Source organism: Xiphophorus couchianus, chromosome 17, assembly GCF_001444195.1.
Source record: "Xiphophorus couchianus chromosome 17, X_couchianus-1.0, whole genome shotgun sequence".
Classification (NCBI taxonomy): Eukaryota; Metazoa; Chordata; class Actinopteri; order Cyprinodontiformes; family Poeciliidae; genus Xiphophorus; species Xiphophorus couchianus.
The window spans coordinates 18,486,748-18,507,827 of record NC_040244.1 but is presented as its reverse complement, the minus strand read 5'-3'; the positions used below and the strand labels follow the sequence as shown (position 1 = coordinate 18,507,827).

Genomic DNA, 21,080 nt, shown 5'->3' with positions numbered 1-21,080 from the left:
AAATGTTAAACAACTTAAAATCTTTTCATTTATGTATGTTGAAACCATTAAATTAAATTTAGCAGCATTGATCATCTCAACAAATGTTACCTTTATATATCTGTGGTTTGTGTTAAAATATTAGCATTTAAGGGCCCCTGAAGCCCTGGGAGCCTTATGGAGCTGCTGACTTAATTTGCATTAAACAAAAGTGCAAATAATTAATATTCATTTTAATTGTGTTTTTTGATTTGTTGTTTTAAAGACTAGTTGTGGGTTTAAATATGGTTTCACTGGTGATGTCTTCCCGTAACATATAATTATCCAGTAATATTTTTACTTTTTCTGTCTACTTAACATCTTTTAATACAAAAACACGGTGGACCACCAGTGGACCGCCCCGACCACTGGGCTTAGCAAGTTTTCTGGGGGAAACCCTGCACAGTCTTTATTTATCACAAACTGTGATCTGTTTGTGAGGTAGTCATAGATCCCAGTGAACCTTCACCTGTGTCTTTTGGAGTTTATGACAAAGCAAATCAGGCTGAATTGTGTTAAAAATACTGAAGAAATCAAAGAACAAGATCCTCTTAGTGCTGCTTGTTTTGTCCAGATGACAGTGGGTTTGTTGAAGCAGATGTATGATGGCATCTTTCCTTCAACTGCACAATGATAAGCAAACTGCATTGGTTTTGATATGAGCTTGCCTGCTTAGTCAGGTGGGCCAACAGAAGTCTCTCCAGGACCTTCATTATGTGGGATGTCAGGGCAACAAGTCTATATTTGTTCATGTCTGATGGGTGAGTTTTCTTCAATACCTGAACCAGGCAGGTTGTCTTTCACAACATCGGAACGTTCTCTTAGGTCAAGCTAAGGCTGAAGAGGTGCTGCTCTTTGCACCACAGTGCAAAGAGCTCCAGCCCCAGGGCCAGAGTCCTGGGGTTGGTGTCATCAAGGAGAGACTGTTCCAGTTCAGTCTCTCCACCTGACTTCTAGACACAGAAAAGTGGGAGGCGGAGGCAAAGGGATAAACAGGATGTCTAGATTTGGTTAAAGATAAACTTGTGGAAGCAGAAGAGTCCATGACTGAAGTGGAAGATGAAACATCTGAGGTCTGACAGGAAACCTGTGGGTCAGAGGAGGGTGGGATGTTTGTTCTGCTGGGAACAGGAGAGGATGATGATGAATTTGTTCCTGAACTGAACTTGTAGAAGAATGTATTAAGCTCATTTGCTCTGTCTAGGCTTCCATCTGTCTTATCCTCCTTTTGCATGAAGCCTGTAATCTTCATCCCTGACCACACATGTTAGACAACTGTTCCTCTGCAGTTTATTCTCCAGCTTCTTCCTGTAAGTCTCTTTGTTGTGTCCAATCTTGATTTTGAGCTGCTTCTGTATACTCTTCAATAACTCCCTGTCTTGTTCCCTAAAGGCTTTTTTTCCTTGTTCAACGGTGCCTTTAGTTCACTGGTGATCCAGGGTTTGTTATTTGGGAAGCAGTTCACTGTTCTGGTGGAAATGGTCCTGTCCATACAGAAGTTTATGTACTCAGTCACATACTCAGCCATGGACTGATGTCATCTCCATGTGCAAAGAGCACTCCTGTCAGTTGCTTCAAAACAACCCTGTAGGATGTCTTCAGCTTCCTTTGACCACTTCCAAACAGTCTTCTTCCTAACATATAGCTTTTACTACCTAATTAGGGCTGCAACTAGCGATTATTTTAGTAATTGATTAATCTATCCAATTAATCTATTCTGACAATTAATCAGATTTTAAAAATGGTTCATTCTACAGATATTTCATTTAAGCATTTTTTACACAATATTATAAATAAATCAAAATACATAAACAAATACTTAAATTCATTTTTAAATAAGAGAATAAATATTACATTACCTAAAATGCAATAACAAAGCATTTCTTTAGTATTTCTGAACCAGGTGAAGCTAAAACTGTCAACTGTGTAATTTTGGCTAAAATTTACAGGCTAAGGTTGTTTCATCTTAGATGAAAAAATTATATATTTTTTTTACACTTTTGGCTTAATTATTGCTCTGAATATGTTTTTTTAAGCCAATTGCCTTTTTTTGAGTCTGTATACTCCAGTTTACAATCAATTAATTAATTGACTACTAAGTTAGTTTATGATTATTTCAATATTTGATTAATCGTTTCAGTCCTAAATGTAGTAAGACAATATATTCATTTGTTATGTGAAATAGTTTCACCGAAAACAATATAACAAAATAATAATACTTTAATAGTTGGCTAATAAAAACAATTACCACCTGGTCTGAAGTCGTGTCCCCACTGGCTGCAGCAGTGCACCTCATCCACAACTATACGACACAGCAGCTTGGCTTTATAGGCTTTCTCTAGGCGAGCCATCAGCAGCTTGCTCTTGGCAACCTTTTCTGGAGTTACATACACCATCTTGAAGGGGACTTTCACATCCGTCATTCCAGCCATGACGAGCTTGGAATGCTCCTGCAGTTAAAGGAAAGCCATATAAAATAGTAAGAATCTGCCTGAATTTACTGTTGTTTTATTTTGTATGTGCCTTCCATACAAAAGGCACATACAAAATACCCTAATTGGGTACTTTCTTGACCCGACTAGGTCAAGAAAGTATGTGTGTCTCATACTGTAGTTAATTCTGTTGTGAAGCCTTCTGTTTAATAAAGATAAGAACTTACATTTTCCCTAGAAATATTCTGTTCATGGTTAACAGGTTGCATGCAAATTATTAGTATGATGCTCCCAATCCATTATTAGATCTGAGGAAGCCTGAGAAGTGAAAACTCAAAAAAACAGAAGAGACAAACAATCCAGTCCAGTCTCTTACGTTTAGGCAAACTGTTAACTACGCATAGAATTGGACAAATTCATGAACAAATTAGTCCAGAAGGAGTTTTCCATCCTTCTTGTAATATTAAAAACTAAAATGTTATATAAATGTTTGGCACATACAGACGTCTGGCATCTGCAAACTCTGTATACTGAAAGGTATGAATGATGGACACAAATATACTGAGGAAGGAAAGATACAAAGAAGACATTGAGGAAGAAAGTAGAAGCAGTAAGAAAATAAAAAGATCGACAGAAGGGATGTAGAGGGATAAAAAGAAGGATTGAAAAAAGAGGCAGGGGGAGAGGAAGGAAAGAAGTACAGAAATAAGGCTGCAGTATGTCAGGAAAATATTCTATTTGGATTTTATAGAGCTAAATTGCAGTGCCAATATTTATTACATTTAACCCATAATCTACCCCTTTTCCCCCCACATACAAACTCTCTGTGAGTTTAAGCATCTCAGGAACTAAAGACATAAATCAGGTATGGAAATACAGGCATATTGTGAATGCATGTTACTTCTAATGTAATCTCCTACCAAACACTGCATTCAAGCAGTCTTTTTCAATAACTTTGCATTAGTTCACTACATTACACACATTCTGCAATCTCATATCACCCCTTACAGTTTATAGGGGTTATAGGTCTATGACTATAATGCAAGGTAGATCAGGGGCACAAGATTAGTGGAGTGTTCTGGATTGACTGAGACTCTACACCAGGGGTCTCAAACTCCAGTCCTCGAGGGCCGCTGTCCCGCAACGTTTAGATGTGGCTCTGCTGCACCACACCTGAATAGAATAATTAGGTCATTAGCAAGGCTCTGGAGAACTGACCTACACAAGGAGGAGGTAATTAAGCCATTTCATTCCAGTGTTTTGTACCTGTGGCACATCTAAAAACTGCAGGACAGCAGCCCTCGAGGACTGGAGTTTGAGACCCCTGCTCTACACCAACAGTTTTGTCAATTATCGTACAAAAAACGTAAAGGCTCGTGTGATGACCAACAATGCTCCAGTGACAGAACCAGTGATTGAGAGACGACTAGCAGTAGTTACCTTACTGCTCGATGCATTCAGCATGACTGCAGGAATACCAACAGACTTCAGGTGCATGATCTGGTCCTCCATCAGAGACACGAGTGGTGTGATAACCAATGTGAAACCTGCAACATAATGACCAACCAGTCAATCATAGCCATACAGGTGGATGAAAAAAGAAGATCCCTCGTGATGTAAACAACAGTGTGTGTTTAACTTCATCAGTATTGTTATTATGAATTAATAATAATGTACATTAACCCCTTAACTGTCACTAGGACACTGGTGTCCTCACCAACCCATTGACTTGCATGCTGTTCGTGTTCTCACCAAAACCAGAAGGATAGAGCACATCACCCCAGTTTTAAAATCCATACACTGGCTCCCTGCTCAGAGAATAGACTTTAAAATACTGTTGTTAATTTATAAATCACTGAACAGCTTAGCCCTAAAATACATTAAAGATCTGCTGCTGCTGTATCAACCTTCCAGACCTCTCAGGTCTGCAGTGCATCCAGAACCAGCCAAACATGGAGAAGTAGCATTCAGCTCTTATGCACCACAAATACGGAATAAACTTCCAGAACACAGCAAAACACACAAAGCAGTGAGTGCCGCTTTGAAACATCAGAAATGAAACATTAATCAACATTCTGATGTGTAACAATGACACTTGACAAAATGTAATGTTTCAATTATTGACTGTGTGTTCTATGATGTATTTTTGTGTATTTGTGATGTAAAGCACTTTGAAATGCCTTGCTGAAAGGTGCTATACAAATAAATTTGACTGATTGATTGAAGTGTTTTGTGGGTGATAGTTAAGTAACAACAGATTTGCCTTACAAGAAAAAAGAAACCTAAACGTCAGAAAGATCCAGAAGACCACAGATTGTACGCAGGGGTGTGTGTGTTTGTACCCTTCGAGCAGATTGCAGGCAGCTGGAAGCAGAGACTTTTTCCTCTTCCTGTAGGCATGACCAGAAACACATCATTGCCTGCCATGGTTAGGTTGACGGCTCTGAGCTGCAAAGGTCTGAACTTAGAAAGACCAAAGGAGCTTTTCAGATGCTGTTCCACCTCTTTGGACCAAGGGAAATCTATCAAGAAGAGTCAACCAGGACTTATTCCACAACTCCATAATCAAATTGGGATCCAGACATGCACCTCTGTTTAAAAAGCTGCTGGTGAAACCATGGGTGTCTGGTACCTGAGCCATCATAGTGCTGCAGCACCTGCCTGCTCATCGTCCACTCGGGAACTGAAGTCGTAGAGGATGAGGAACCGATGGTGTCGCAGGCCTCCTCCAGCTGCAGCAGCAGAGCGCTCTTGCGAGACGTCAACTGAGCCTGCTTCTTCAGCAGCTCTGCGACCTGAAGCTCCACCTGCTCCAGCTCAGCCTCCACCAAGTCCAACTCTGCCTGCACTTCTGCACACAAACACCACCAATTACTATGCATTCATAGCCCTCATTGAAACAAATTGAACATTAAATCCATGTGACTGACATAGAAATATAACATTTTATTTTTGTTTATTTTGTTTGTTTTTTTTCCAGTAGCTAGATGGACTACTGGGGTCTATTTGTTTGCCGCTGATCAAGTCACATGGTTATTGGAACATTCACATATACTGCCACACATAGGACTGTCATAAATTTTGTTGGACAATGAATTGTCTCCCATATTATTGCAAAAAACAATAATTGTGTTGTTTTGAAACCATTTTCAATGGCATAATAATACAAGAACACATTCTAAAGATCAATAAACTTTAAATTCTATTGAACATTTAACACTGGAACTGGAAGACATTTTAAATATTGAAAATAAATACACAAAACAACAGAAACAACAAATAAAATGATTTATGAAGTCTTAAACAAAAGTGTTCTTCAGAAAAAGAATTACGGTAGTTGAAACCAGTGCACCAGACTGAACACTTTTGTCGTCCAATTTTTATGTACAAAGAGAGAGAGAAAAGACAAAAAAGCTAAATTATGCAAATGCAAATTCTAATCTCTACAACTGAAGTAACCATAGTTCAAAACACATCGACCTACCATCTCAGTAGCAAGGGTTAAATACATATTGCAGGGAAGATCTAGAAAAATTACATTTAATACCCTTTCAAGGATTCAAATATTTTTCATTTGTCATATCAGACCACATGTGCTTGTTTGTGGTTCAAAATACAAACACTGATTCAAAATATCAGGCTGTCTCAAGAAGCCTGATAAATAAATGATAGAGTACATACATACATACATACATACATATATTCCCTCAAAATAACTCTATATACAGCCATTATTGTCTAAACCACCAGCAATAAAAGTGAGTACACCCCTAAGAGACTACTCCTGTAAATGTCCAAACTGAGCACTGCTTGTCATTTTCCCTCCAAAATCTCATGTGGCTAGTTAGTGATACTAGGTCTAAGGTGTGCATAGGGAGCAGGTGTGTTCAGCTGTTTTATAGTACAGCTCACACACGCTCTCATACTGGTCACTGAAAGTTCCAACATGGCACCTCATGGCAAAGAACTCTCTAAGGATCCTAAAAGACAAATTGTTGTGCTACATGAAGATGACCAAGGCTACAAGAGGATTGCTAACACCCTGAAACTGAGCTGCAGCACAGTGGCCAAAATCATTCAGCTTTCTAAAGAGTAGAGTCCCCTCAGAACAGACATCTGTTGGTCGTCCAAAGAAGCTCAGTGCATGTGCTCAGCGTCACATCCAAATTCTGTCTTTGAAAGATAGGTGCAAAAGTGCTGTCAGCATTGCTGCAAAGATTTAAGAGGTCGGGGGTCAGCCTGTCAATGCTCAGACCATACGCTGCACACTACATCAAATTAGTCTGCATGGCTGTCACCCCGGAAGGATGTGTCTCCTTGGTCTTCTGAAGTCTGTACACAAGAAAGCCTGCAAACAGTTTGCCCTCAAAATAACTCTATATACAGCCATGTCAACAAAGGACATGGATTTCTGGAAACTGTGGACTGATAAGACCCAAGATTAATTTGTTTGGTTCAGATGGTCTCCAGCATCTGTGTCAGCTGTCAGATGAGGAGGACAAAGATAAGTGTGTTATGCCTACAGTCAAGCATGATGGTGGGAATGCCATGGTTTGGGGCTGAATGAGTGCAGCAGGTGTTGGGTAGTTACATGTCATGAACTCCAATCTGTACTGTGAAATACTGAGGCAGAGCCTGATAGAGAGCCCTCTGGAAACTGGGTCAGAGGGCAGCGTTCCAGCATGATAATGACTCCAAACACACCTCCAAGACGACCACTGCTTTATTGAAGAGGCTGAGGGTGAAGGTGATAGACTGGGCAAGCATGTCTCCAGACCTAATCCCAATAGAACATCTTTGGGACATCCTCAAGCAGAAGATGGAGGAGCGCGAAGTATTGAATATCTGCCAGCTCTGTGTTGTCATCATGGAGGAGTGGAAAAGCCTTCCAATGGCAACCTGTGAAGCTCGGGTGAACTCTATGCCCAGGACAGTTAAGGCAATTTTGGTAAATAATGATATCCACAAAAAATATTGACACTTAAGGAACTTTCACTAAGGGGTGCACTCACTTTTGATGCCAGCAGTTTAGATAACAATGGGTGTATGTAGAATTATTTTGAGGGAAGAATAAATTTACACTGTTATATAAGCTGCACACAGATTACTTTTCATTGTGTCAAAGTGTCATTTTATCAGTGTTGTCCCATGAAAAGATATACTTAAATATCTGCAGAAATGTGAGGCGTGTACTCACTTTTGTGATACATTGTGTATTACTGACGGGCCATCTGAAGCCAGGCTTCGAGGCATGTACCGAGTAAAAAGGGGGCGTGTCAGATGAAGCCCCGCTTCGATGCTTGTGTCGTCTTGCTGAAAACCACGTGACTGGCAACAAACGATGCCTCGCATTGCATGGGTCACGTGACTGCTTCATTTTGCGTGTCGATTTTCAAAATAATATATATCAAATCAGATATACAAACGTAGACCTGATTTTTGCCTACATTTGTTATTGTTATTATAGTAACAATTGTTATTGTTTACATAAGGAAATTTCACGTATGTGGACAACGCTGGAGGGCAAAAAGACAAATCTTTTACATGCCATCCATAGCCGCGCTGCCGCGGTAGAATAATTCTAACTCAATGAAACTTGGAAATTTAGGTATTATTAATTTCGTGCTATGCTCCACAGCAAAGGGAAAAACCGTTAAAGTACAACTCAAAACCACATCTTTCCCACGCTCTGCATTGGCCAGGTTACACACAGACTCATTGCCATAGCAACTGACAACAATGCCCCCCCAAAAAAACACTGAAATATTTCCCACACAAAGAGCAGAACATTCAGTCTGTTGCAGTGGTATGGTTTTAGGCTTACTGTTTATTTTGTGATTATTAATAAGTGATTACTGTGGTACAAGGAGACTATAAATATATTGTTGCACTTGATTTTACTGTACTGTATGGCTAGCTCGTTGTTACTGTATCTTACTCTGCAGTTGTGGAGTCACAATGTCTTTGAACATGAGCACCCCCTGCCATGAGGCAAGAGAACTGCGTGCCTCACCTCGAATCTGTTCTCTGCCGTTTATGATTGCTTCTCCGCACACAAAACACATACAATTGGTGAGAAAAAACATTGTACATTATATACATAAGCTAAATTATGGAAAATCAGTTCATAAATTAAATGTTTTTTAGCCATTTTATTGGCGACGTACAGACAGGAGGAACATGCGCTCATAGAATGGCAACCAGTGCAGTTAGTGAGAGGTTGCGCAATCCCAGGTGATGCTCAGACCAATGCTGCATCACCAGCTGCGCTTCCAAGCATTTGAATGGGAAAATATGAAAATTCATTGATTTTGAAGAAAAAATTATCAAAATTGGTAAAGCTAAATAAAAAATAAACACTTTACAGTACAAACCACATGCTAAAAATAGCAATGTAAATTATTTTATCATTATAATCTTCCATTATGACAGGTGAGGCTCTGCCTCACTTGCCTCCCCTGACCGCACATCACTGATATATATATATATATATATATACATACACATACATACATATATATATACATATACATACACACATACATCGTGGTGTGTAGAGATCTGACGAGGTGGGAAGGCTACTCACCAGAGTCCTCTGTGCAGCCTTAACCACCCTGTGCAGGAGAGCGTTCTCTCCACCTACATCACTGGGTGGCATGGCAACAATAAAAGCTCCTCCGATGTACAGGAGATGAAGAGGATCCCTATCCCTTCTGAAATCCACGTTCTTGGTCTTCACTATAAGGCAGCTGTGATGTCTTGCTGAGCAGTCATACCGTCACAATATTTTTGCTACTAACATGACTGTGAGCTATACTTGTAGCACAATGTCTCTCTATCTTCAGTTAGGGGTAACTATTATAAATTATAAAGAATCACTCACCTATAGTTCCAACACCAGAATCCATCTTTCCTGGGGTGTTTCAATCTTCAGTCTGTTAAACCACAATAAGATTTCCCATTAGGTAAACCTGTTTCAGAAGCAAAGTTGACTTTCATTCTAATTTTGTATAAATAATCAACAGTCAGTTTTTTTAAGTTGCATGTTTTCATTTTGGTTTTATTATTCTGGTGTTAGAAATGACCAAGAAGTTATTTGGTCTTTATGAGGTCCTAATATTTAAATATAACCTCAGGTGCAGAAAAACACTCATGGTCATGATTTACACAGCAAATTGAAAAGCTGTGTGAAGAAAAAAGTAACAGCAAAGAGCAGCAAAATGATGATCAATTATCTGATCACCATCAGAGACTCTCTAGTCTAGGCAGCTGAGTGGTCTGAAGCATACAGGTGCTGTTATAACCATGCAAAGGAGGAAAAACATCATAAACATGGTTTAAAGTTAATTTGTTGCCAGAAGGCACAACTTAATTTTGAGAAGTTGAACCATAAACCTGTGGAACAAGATGTCAATCACTTCAAACACTAAAACCAGCTTTCAAGCATGGTGGGGTGAAAGAGTGATGATTTGCCTGGCAGGGACAAAACCTTGATGCATCGAGATTCAGACACTAATGATTTAGAATCAATTGACAAACTATGAAACTCAAATGTCTTAACGTCAACTGATAACCTAACCTAAAGGTGAAACTCAGCACCACAGCAACCAAGACTAGTAGTATTAGTGACCATACAGGTCCATGTGTGTGAGAATTTGTTTCAAGCCCCATGTGAGTCAATTGTTTGTGCACCTATCTTTCACCGCAAACACAGCTACTAAGTCTTTTGGGGAAATGACTCCCATCAACTTTCCACATTTAGAGACGATAACTTTTGCAAACTACTATTTAACTACAATTAATGAATGTGTACATGCTGTAGCTTTGGATGTATGACCAAGTCTGTCTTTGCTGAATGTGTTCAGGGTGCTGTGTCTCCTTTATAGCTTGAGAGAAGCTACAGATGTTTTTGTCCTTCCTTCATACAAACTAAATCTGTTGAGTTTGTTTGATGCCTTGTGTCTGTTTTCATGAATGATCTACTATGAAATATGTCTGTCTATACCTTAAATTTTATCTCTGAACCAGTCTACCCTGTTCCTTGGGTAGACAGTACTGATTGATCATTAATGTTCTTTAAATCACACACAGATGGACTCAATTTAGACATTAGGTGAATTGGCTGAACTGGATTTTATGTCTACAGAAGCTGAGACACTTTTCGGATTTTGAACAGTGTGTTATTTGTGTCATACATAATACATTATTTGTATCATGTGAAGTGCTTTCACTTCACATGATACATCATGAGGTTTGTTGGTCTATCACAGTAAATTCCAATAAAATACATCAAAGTTAGTCACCGTGACGTCACAAAATATGGAAAAGTGATTCTGTACTTTAGGCAGACACATTTAATTTTTTTTTAATACCAATACCATTATACAAAAAATTGTCAAGAAAAACATACTTACAGGTTTTAAGCTTTCTCAACCTTATTTTTGTTCACTTTAGCTCGCGAAGAGTGGAAGACCTTAGATTCCATGAACGTTCAATAACATAGAACATGTGAAGTCTGTTCCAGTTTCACATACTGCACATGTAACAGAGGGCGGTCAAGAAAGGCTCAACTAGAAAAAAAAATTACAAGAGTTTAATGATGAGGTGATGGTTACTGATTTCTTCAGAAAATCAAGATACTAAGCCAAACAGGCCAAAAGGTAGCTTTTCTCCTAGTCGAAACTATGTGCTAAAGGTGGGCTTAGTAGGGTTTGCTTACTTGATTCCGACAGCGAAATGACCATCTTGGTGACATCTTGGTCCAAGTGAACACACAGGAAAAGCAAAGGGACAAAAAAGACAAAATATTCCCTGAATTTAGTCCGCTAGGTTAGTCATTAGATGAATTGGTTGAACTGGACCTTAGAAAGGTAAGATAATCCCTTCCAAAAATGTCACAGATTCTTCAACTTGAGCGCTACGACGTGTATTTTTCAAATATATTATAGTTCACATTTAACATATGAAAAATAAAGTCTGGTCTGAAACAAACACTTTAAATTGTTCAGGGTACATTAGTACTGCCTGTCACACAATTTGCAGGGCATAGATATCAAGAAACCTTCCTGTGCCGCATTCAAGAAGTTTAATTTTATAGCGCGTTCGAATGTAGCCTTTTTGCTCCTGTTCTGCCCTCTTTTTTTTGCTTTAAGACCTATGCAACTATGCCAAATGCATACGTTTACGTGGTTAAAGTCCGAATGCATACTTTGGCATGACAAAAGTATGCATGTAAAGTGACGTTAAATAAAGTTTGGTGTGTGTAATGTAGCTCGCTAAGGTGTCCCGGAAGATTACCACCCTATAACAAGTGTTTCCGGAAGACGTGGCTGCCGATTCTGTGGCAGCTGTCTGTCATCCAAGCCATTAGAAGAATTTAAAATATTTTTTTATTATTATTTTTGTCTGTATTGTTTTATACCTTACTTACTGATTCAGCATCAGGATGATTTCGCTAACGGACTCTCAAAGTAAGACCTTAGTTGTTGAACAGAAATTGTAGCTAATGGCCATGTCAAACTGGCACCATCTGAGCTGCAGAAGCTTTCAACCTACACTTTTCATGTCATGAACAGTCTCACTTATGGGTTCAATGTAAATAAATTTTCGTATTGCTAAACAGTTTTGCAACCCTCTTACTTTCACCACCATCTTGGTGTTTAGTGAATTGTAAGACACTTAAGTTATAAGTAAAAATCAAGGTAAACGAGGAAGTTTTCAAGCAGTCTTATTATTTTATTGCTTTATAATGAAATATTAGCAATGGTGGTACTGATGATATGGCTCGCTTCATTTTGAACATGTTAAAATATAAAGTATAAAGAAACGACTAAATAAAAATAAATGAATAAAATTCCTATATTATTGTTAATCATAATTTAAGAAACACTAATAATATTAAATGTAAAGGATCAGGTATAGAAAGGTTTAGAAATAGGCATTATAAACCAATAACTTACCATTATTTACACCTATAAAAACTATATTTGATATGGAAATGTTGTTGCCTACACAGTTACGAGAAGAGTGATATCACTGATGTCCTCCAAAAGGGAGATAAGCCACACTAGGTTATTTTAAGAAGCTGTCAGCTCAGTGTCAGTACTATTCAGACACATTAATGGAACGTTAAGTGGAGGGGAAAAGTGCGGTAGAAAGAGGTGGTAGAAAGTTTGCATAGGACAGCTGTAAACTTACGTGAGTGAGAATACTCATATATTCTGTTTCTAAATTAACAGAAATAAACACTGTTATTTCTGTTCAAAAACTGAACTGGAATGAATCAGTTCAGTTTTTAAATTGAATTTTTGGAAGAAATGACCTTTTCCGTCATATTTTTAAACCTTTATGTAACCTGACAATCTAGTAAGAACAAGTTCTTATCTACAATAACGACCTTACAAATAAATATAAACACTTGTACTAGCCTGGCCATTGCCTTCCTGTACAATTCCACTCGACAAAAAAATTTGCTTACAGCACAGTCTGGGCTCTCTCCCTTTGACTTGAATTGTCTTTGGTAGATTTTCTACCACATCAGTCAACGAACAGGAGAAGTGGTGAACAATGATGTTCAGGGAATTTCCGGTTAGCTTCACAGGGTTGAACTATTACATATGTCACGGGCAAACTTTAGCAATTGGGTAAAATTTAAAACCTCAACACAGTCCATGCCTCTAAGAAGCAATCATTTCTCTACAACTGAGAGCGCAGACCCTCTGTACAAAGCAAATAGCGCAAGACAAGGGGCTGGTTTATACCAGACTAAAGATGTCCATATTATAGGAGAGAACACCTAATCAGTGCCAGTTTATCCTCTAAGTACCTTCAAGCAAACATATTTTTTGGATTGTAACAGCAAAAAAGTAAAAAATATATATATTGCTGAATGAACATCAGGTTGTTATAGTGATTTGAATATGTGTCTGTGTGTCTCTGCATGTTGTGTGCGTGCGTGCGTGCATTCGTGTTTGTCAGAAATTGGAATGGGATTGACAGGTTTTGGCGTATTTTTCCTCTTCTTTGGGATGATCCTGTTTTTTGATAAGGCGCTTTTGGCCATTGGAAATGTGAGTATTGCTTTCTGTGATACACATGTATATCATGCTGCAAGATCTACATATGTAGTGTCACCCATGCCGACAATGCAATGCAATGTATGTGCATTCTAGTATAATGCAGAATGACTTGGTTATAAGAGATGCACCAACCACTCAACCAATTCACCAGATATTTTTGTAGTTCATCAAATCCTTCAAAACTAAGAACCCCCTTCCACTTTAATTCTGATAAACAGATCAGTCATCCATGCTGACCAGTCATACATGCACGTTAATGTACTTTTTGGTTCCAGTTAAAATCTAAAGATTAGTAACAATTGCTTGATGCATAATTCTTGTACTTCTGGTTGTTTTTTGGGGGAAGAAGGAAGGAAAAATTGGCTAGATGGTATTGATTTACAGTTTGAGTTCTTTGGAGATGTTCTGATTGAACAGCAGGTGTTTTTTTGCAGTCTGACAAGTATTTTCATGGTCCAAGTAAAAAAGAAAAAAGAGTTCTTACAAATATTTTTGTTTTCCCTCTTTAGTCTCTGTCAATTTAACTAAAACATCCATCTATCCACTGAATTGCAGTATTTCTTATTTTAAAAATGACAACTCAAGAAATTTGAGTCTGGAAAGGTGTAAAAATTTAGACCCTGGAACAAATCCGTTCAAGGTGGAGGTATATTATCTATCATGTGGATCAGATGTTTTGTCCTTTAGTCGCAGTTTTCTGTATACCTTACACTGACCATTTTCTTCTCCATAGATCTTGTTTGTCGCTGGCCTGGCTTTCGTCATCGGCTTGGAGCGAACGTTCCGCTTCTTCTTTCAGAAGCACAAATTAAAGGCCACTAGTTTCTTCCTGGGAGGAGTGTTTGTGGTCCTTATTGGCTGGCCTATCATTGGAGTTGTGCTGGAAATCTATGGATTTTTCCTCCTTTTTAGGTAAGAGGAAGTAAAGATAACTACAACTGCATCATGTACTCACAATCTCTTTTTCAGAACCCAGATCTCTCCTCTGAATTTGCTTTATCTCTCCTGATTCCCTCTCTGCTTCTGGGTTTGTGTGCAGGGGCTTCTTCCCAGTTGTTGTTGGCTTCATCAGAAGAATACCAATTCTTGGTTCTATCCTGAACCTGCCCTTCATCAGTGCTGTGAGTATTGACCACTACTGCAGCAGTCTTTGCAGCTGTGCTGTGTTCACATGCATGAATCATTTTATTGCTCATTGATCATTGCTCAAGTCTCTCAACAGCAGCCGATTGCCACAACTGTCATCACAAAGTAGCCGTTAAATCTCAACATCCAAAATCTTCTTCAAGTTTATGAGACTGCATTAATCCTTGTTCTGTAAACACATAGTTTAATGGTACAGAGAGAAAATCACTCAGTTCTCCATATGTGCAGTGTTCCAGTAAGATGTTTTCTCCGTCTTGCCCACCCGGTGGCGAGTCAGGAGTTGGAGTGTTTCCGTGGCAGCTGGTAGTAGCATTACTCAGCTTTACAAATGTGTGATTTATTTGCAATTTGGACACTAAATGGAATGGGTCTCCTCTGCTCTGACTATTGGTGAAGGTTTGGTGTTGAATGGATGACTGTGTGAGTCTGGCTGCAGTGCTGAGGAAGCGGGAGAAGCTAATGGCAGTCAGCATTAGCTTCTCTCACTGCTTGCTCAGGACAGACAGGCTGCCTGCAGTTGAGTTGCAGAACGTTGTTGCCATAGTAGTCTCCAACAACACAGAAAAGGAGTCACTGGAGTTTCAAAAACTAGTTGTTTCTGAAAAAACAAGTAGTTTTGACAAAGGAGTCTGAAAAATTGATAAATATAGTGACAAAGTGGGTAGGTTGACAACAGTGTCTCTTTCATCAATTCACTCCTCTCCTCCTCCATCCTCTTACACTCAGCTGTGTCTTGGCTCTGCCAATTTCATTGGAATTTTTCAGAATTTGCCAGGGATGAGGTTATGCTTTCAGAAGGGGGTTAATAACACTTTAAGTGACCAGTAAGTTTATGTACAATGACACAGTCACAACTATAATCACACAATATAAAAACATAAAGGAATTGATTTTTTTTGCTGCTGGAGCAAGATACAATTTATTGCAACTTAATAAAGTCAGTTTAGCAGTGCATCAATATTCCATTTGCCCTGTTTTGCAAATATGCGGGTTAACTTACAGGCTGGTTAACTTACAGGCCTAACCATAACCATAATGCTACGGTTAGGCTTCCGACCACAAACAACCAATCACAGCCACGAGACTGTGATTGGTTGGAAGGACCTTTAGCGATGTCAGTCAACCTTGTGAACTTGCTGTTCAATGCCAAGGAAACACCTTACCATTACAGAAAAACCGTTTATCCGCTCTCATTGTTAGCCATGCTAACTAGCCTTAGCATTCGCGACTGCTAGAAGCTGTATGGTAGCAGAGAGCAAGGGGAAGAGGAGGTAGAGTGGCATGCACCCAACCATGATTGGTGTGTGCCATTGTCGGATTGATTCAGCTCGGACTGGTTGTGGACTCGGTGCATTGGGAGAAGGCACAGGAGCTTGATTTTTTTTTTCACAGATTGTTTTAGAACACAATTTGTTGTGAAACATAATCACAGTTTCAACAAATATGTAAACAATTTTTTACAAAAGTTACATCCCACAGATTTTCTGTGAGACTGTTTTAAAATGGTAGTCAAAATCTAAAAGCAGCAGGCCTGCTAAGTTACTGGCTACTGCCTATCAACATTAGCAGATAGTTCCACTTACTAAGAAGCTAATATCAGCCTGGTATTCTAAAATTCTGTATAATGAGCACTTGTAAACTACTATTAAATTTAACAATATTTGTTCTATATGTTTTTCAAATTGATGTATAAAAATCTAAATAAGCTTAAACAAATATTAAATGTTACATTTTTGCATTACCAATCAAGATTCTGTATTATTTTTGCAACAATATAAGTATTTTATTTTATTTAAAATAAACTTGATCAGGTTCTTTTTTCAAGCTCAAGTTATTATAAGAATCTCACACCAGCCCATGTCTAGTCAGCATCAATAAGGCATCTTACATATCCTCATTCTTTAAATATAAATATGCTGTTTTTATGTTGTTGTGTGAGAATTCAACAATTAAGGTTAATATCTGTGTCTCTTTTAACTGTTTGTTTTAAAGCCTTCCTAAGCTGGTTCTGAGGATACCCAGCAGCTGTGGTCAGTCACTGCAATTTTACACTGCATGCTAAATCCCACCCAAACAATGGTTACCTCCTCTCGTACATTGGGAAACCTTACAGTCTTTTATCTTAGATAAGAAAAGAGCATCATTAGAAGTATTATCACTGTCAGTATTTTCCATGTTTTTTTACTTGCAATGTCTGTAAACCATTTCTCAATTATTTATCATTTCCTGCCAAGAAGCCAAACTTTCTTTAGCTGCTTCCTAATTTACATTAGATGTTAACAAGAACAGAAATAATCCACACATACAAAAGAAAACAGGAATGCAGTTATGTGTAAAAAATTTAAACAATATATGAAAGAAGTATTGAACACACTTTCAGAAATTTTGTTAATACTTTGTGAACAAGACTTGTGTTTTGTTAAAGTGAACTTCAAGGTGTGTCTTTAATGGGAAAACTAGTCATTGCTCAGGTGAATATCAGGCAGATATTCTCTCTGCATATTGATCTTCAGTTCTTTCCATAGTTTTTCAAATAGATCAAATAAGGTGACGATTATTTATCTGTTTCTGACTTCAGAGGTTTGTTTAGAAAGCATTACTGAACATTCAGGATCATGAAAACCCAGGAACCCAGCAGGCAGGTCAGGGTGACGTTGTGGAGAAGTTTAAATCGGGGTTAGATACTTGAACAATATCCCAATATTACCATTTCACAGAACTCTAATTAGTTCATCATCTGAAAACAAAAAAATGCACAACTGTACAAAGACATGAAAATACACCAGTCTTTCTTGAACTGTGGTCCCCAGACCAGATGTCAGCAAATGAAACAATTCAACGGAAGCAGTGTTAATGCTGAAGCAGTGCATAGACTTGCTGTTGTCAGCAGTTTAGTGGGATTCCTCGTTCAATAACATCTCTCCATCTGCTGGTACTATTCATCTGCATGGTGTCCTACTTCTGCAGTGGCCTCTGGGTGGCAGAAGAGAGAATAAAAACACTTACTTACATTTCTTTACTACTTCCATCATGCCGCTGTGGTTCTTATGAGATTTTCAGCTCATCAAGGACATTAATGATTCCGTGTCTACAACACAAAACCTGGAAGTTTTGCCATGTTTAAAAGAAAAAATATTTTTCTTTTCCAACAGATGAACATTTTTAAGACTGTTTAGTTGAATTGCGGGTAAATTTAAGCTTATGTCAGCTGGTGATTTCCTCTTCCACACTTTTCTGATCTACAGCCTGTATCTTTAGGCATCATCTTGATCTTCACTTGATCTCTCCATTTGCTTCTCGTAGTTGGCATAACAATGCTATTTTAGTTACTAAAATAACTTTCTTCAGTTACTAAAAGCAACTGAATAAAGTAGTACTAAAGGTGTAGTTGGTTCAACATGCTGGGAACAGTGTGAAACTTGGAAAAGGTTGGTGGATTACCAAAGAAAATATTTCTCTGAAAATCCTTTGGTAAAGTGCTTTGCAAAAGTATTCACAGCCTGCGAACATGTTCACATAACATGTTGGATGTATTTTATTAAGAGCTTACACAAAATATCACATACAGTCTCTGTGAAGTGGAAAACCAATACATGTTTTGTTTTTTGTAAATAATCAGAAAAATGTGTTGTGCATATGTAGTGTTTTATGTATTTTTATGAACTAATTTCTTCAATCTGAGAAAAAACTGCTGAGTTTTCATAATCATCGAAACTGACAGAACTAAACACTTGGAATATGTCGCTGTTTAAACATTTTAACACATCACTTATGCACGAATCTGAGACTCCCTGAAGAATGAAATGAGTATCAAAACCCTTATGCACTTGTAATCTGATCTGTGTGTGAATGCAGATCAGCCACCTGTAAGCATCAGGGAGCTTGTTCACACTTATTTAATGATTTGTAGGCATAGAAGAAGGTATGAATTTGAAATTATCAAATTTGTGATGTTGAAGTTAAAAAACCTGTGTTGAAATTTAATGTTTGTGGAAATTGTAATTGTGTGTGTTCATAATTTTTAACATTTATGTGTGCATTTGACCACATATTTACAAGTACCTGGAATTACGCACAAAATGTTTTTAACGGTTTACAAATCATGTTTCACACATTACATAGATTACAAATTCAGTAACCATTTCCACACCTTGCACCACACTGGCAGTTTAATTCCATAAGTAAGCATGGGCTGGTATGACACTCATGGTCATGAATAAAAATTCATGAATAAAAATTCTATTATTAGCCTTATCACAGCCTTTACACAAAAATAAAATACAAATGTACCACATGATCTGTTGGTCCCAATCTGACAATTGAAAGACAAATAATTGCAGATTGCAAGGTTGCAGAAGGTATCAGTGGCTTTTAATGAAATAGTTAGGGGTTAGGGTAGATACTGAAATACAATAAAAGCTGACCTGCAGAGATCCACAATTCTGATTAAATGGGATGTAGGGACATAGGTCTATTTTGTGTAGTGACATTATTGAATGCACACACAAACACATTAGCGTTAATAAATTGTTGAGAATGACTAGAGACATTCTGCTCATGTTCATCTGATAGAGCAGTGATTGTCAGCCTTCAGTTCCGTTCTGCTTACTGACATTAGTGACTGATAATGCAAAAACACAATTGCTTTTTTTTTAAAGGAAAGAAAAGCAGCAATTATTCAAACTCCTGATAAAATAATGTAACACGTTATTACTTTGAAAATGAGGTCGTCACATGTCTTTATTTTGATTGTGTCACATGCTTTAGTGAAAATAGGGTATGAACACCTGCTTAATGCTGTGGTTGTTTTCAGATAAATCAAGTACAACAACCTATACTGCAAAGGACTGCAAAGTTTCTTCTTTTCACCATTTTGCTGGTTTTTAGAGTAACACAAGAAGAAATAAACTGATATTTAGTCAGGTGGTGGTCAGTTAGTCAGGCTTTCAGCTGTTGCTAGTCCCCGACTCTAGGTATTACAGCTTCCTTCCTGATGCTTCCTTAATAAAATGGGTTGTGATCCTTTAAAATTTCCTGCCAAACTTCTATTAAGGAAAAGGAAAATTCAGGAGCTTTACTTCAGGCAGCTGAGTAGCAGTGCATAGCATCAAGTAGATGCTACTCAGCTGCACAGTGCTCAGCTGTATGGTGGAGTTTTCTCCACCATACAGCTGGAGAAAACTCCAGTCAGGCATCAGCTCTGACATCTGAATAGAAGGGCTTCTGGAACGGTGCAACTATGAAAATAACCTAGAAATAATGAGAGCATAAATTTGTTAAATGTCTGTGTGCCTTGATGGTGGTGATAGGGCCCGTCACTACCATCAAGGTTACGGACATGCATTATTTATTTATTATGTAGTCTTTTATACATTAATGACACTGACTTTTCTCTCCTTCCTTTCAGTACATGGACAAGGTGACTGAGGGCAACACCATGGTATGACTGTTTGGACCCGGATCCACCGCAGCAGCTTTTCTAACCCAGTTCCTTCTGATCCTGAATGAAAGCAGCTGTAGTTAAATGGTCAGACTCTACTTCCCACCAGACAAAGACTTTTTGTAATGTCACCGGCCGATACCACCAATCTCTGGCTCCTCAGCTCTGAATCACTGATGTGTCGAGTATGAATTCATTAATGTTATCATAAATCCTATCTGTCCTTCCTCCGAGTGATTCGTTTGAGAATGTTGGAAGTACAAATTATTAGCCTTATTATTAGCATACCAGATGCTTTCATGCAGGAGTTGGTTCTCAGCTTGCCAAATTTGATTTTTGTGCCACAGCATTAGGCTCATATGGATAAGTATTCTTTCTTTTTTTTGCAGTAATTCTATTATGTCACTGTTTCTGCCTTTAAGCTGTCTGATTTGTTTCATGTTATGGTTGAAAGACACTGCTTAAGGATAAATTATTTTTTAAAAAGATGAGCGTACCATTTTATTTCATACTTAGTTTTGTTCATTCCAAACCTGTGTCAAATTGGGTTTTCCAGCCAGGTGGTTTAGTCAAATACTAAAAGTGCTAAAAGCGAGGGGTCACGTGACCGAGATCGAGATGGCAGCACAGTGAACAGCTCCAAGGACAGTGTTCCGAATTTTCTCTTAAAACTCTTGCAAAAGCAGTAAAGAAGGCTCAAAAGATACGACACTGATATGTCTAAAGCTTCGTCTGTGAAACAGTGCGAAATTTTCTCAAAAAGACGCAAGACAACCTCTAAAACAGCACCGAGTTCAACGTGCGGTGAAGAAGCTAATATGGGTAGCATAGCTCAAGTATTGAAGGATCTAAAGTCACTCCAGTCGGACTTTGGAGTTAAGCTGGATAGTATAGATGAAAGACTGACTGGAATGGCGAGCGCTATGACTGCACTGGAGGTTAAAGTGTCTGAGGTTAAACAGGACC

At 38.2% G+C, this 21,080-nt stretch overlaps 2 protein-coding genes across 8 annotated transcripts in view; one reads left to right on the top strand and one right to left on the bottom strand.

The window, feature by feature from the left end:
- The window catches only part of recql (RecQ helicase-like), a 31,164-nt gene extending 19,691 nt beyond the window's left edge, over positions 1 to 11,473 (bottom strand). The window contains exons 1-7 of one of the 4 annotated variants that reach the window (XM_028043513.1): positions 11,170 to 11,473; positions 10,865 to 11,020; positions 9,334 to 9,421; positions 5,083 to 5,298; positions 4,793 to 4,972; positions 3,891 to 3,997; positions 2,270 to 2,468 (exon numbers count right to left, since the gene is read on the bottom strand). In XM_028043513.1, the coding sequence (XP_027899314.1) occupies positions 2,270 to 2,468; positions 3,891 to 3,997; positions 4,793 to 4,972; positions 5,083 to 5,298; positions 9,334 to 9,358 (727 nt within the window). In that variant the 5' untranslated portion in view covers positions 9,359 to 9,421; positions 10,865 to 11,020; positions 11,170 to 11,473. Of the gene's footprint in view, positions 1 to 2,269; positions 2,469 to 3,890; positions 3,998 to 4,792; positions 4,973 to 5,082; positions 5,302 to 9,333; positions 9,422 to 10,864; positions 11,021 to 11,169 lie in introns of all 4 variants that reach the window. The other 3 variants (XM_028043511.1, XM_028043510.1, XM_028043509.1) reach the window with 3 other exon arrangements.
- A 275-nt stretch (positions 11,474 to 11,748) lies between these two features.
- Positions 11,749 to 20,602, top strand: LOC114160757 (vesicle transport protein GOT1B). 4 transcript variants are annotated; one of them, XM_028043515.1, is made up of 7 exons: positions 11,749 to 11,920; positions 13,428 to 13,519; positions 14,262 to 14,440; positions 14,568 to 14,649; positions 14,903 to 14,977; positions 16,667 to 16,704; positions 20,082 to 20,602. In XM_028043515.1, exons 1-6 carry the CDS (start codon positions 11,896 to 11,898, stop codon positions 16,673 to 16,675), a joined length of 462 nt encoding a protein of 153 aa, XP_027899316.1. In that variant the 5' UTR covers positions 11,749 to 11,895; the 3' UTR covers positions 16,676 to 16,704; positions 20,082 to 20,602. The 4 variants fall into 4 exon arrangements, with proteins under 4 accessions (XP_027899316.1, XP_027899315.1, XP_027899318.1 ...); XM_028043514.1 differs by lacking the exon at positions 16,667 to 16,704; XM_028043517.1 differs by lacking the exon at positions 14,903 to 14,977 and having other exon boundaries at positions 11,750 to 11,920.
- Positions 20,603 to 21,080: the final 478 nt, after the last annotated feature.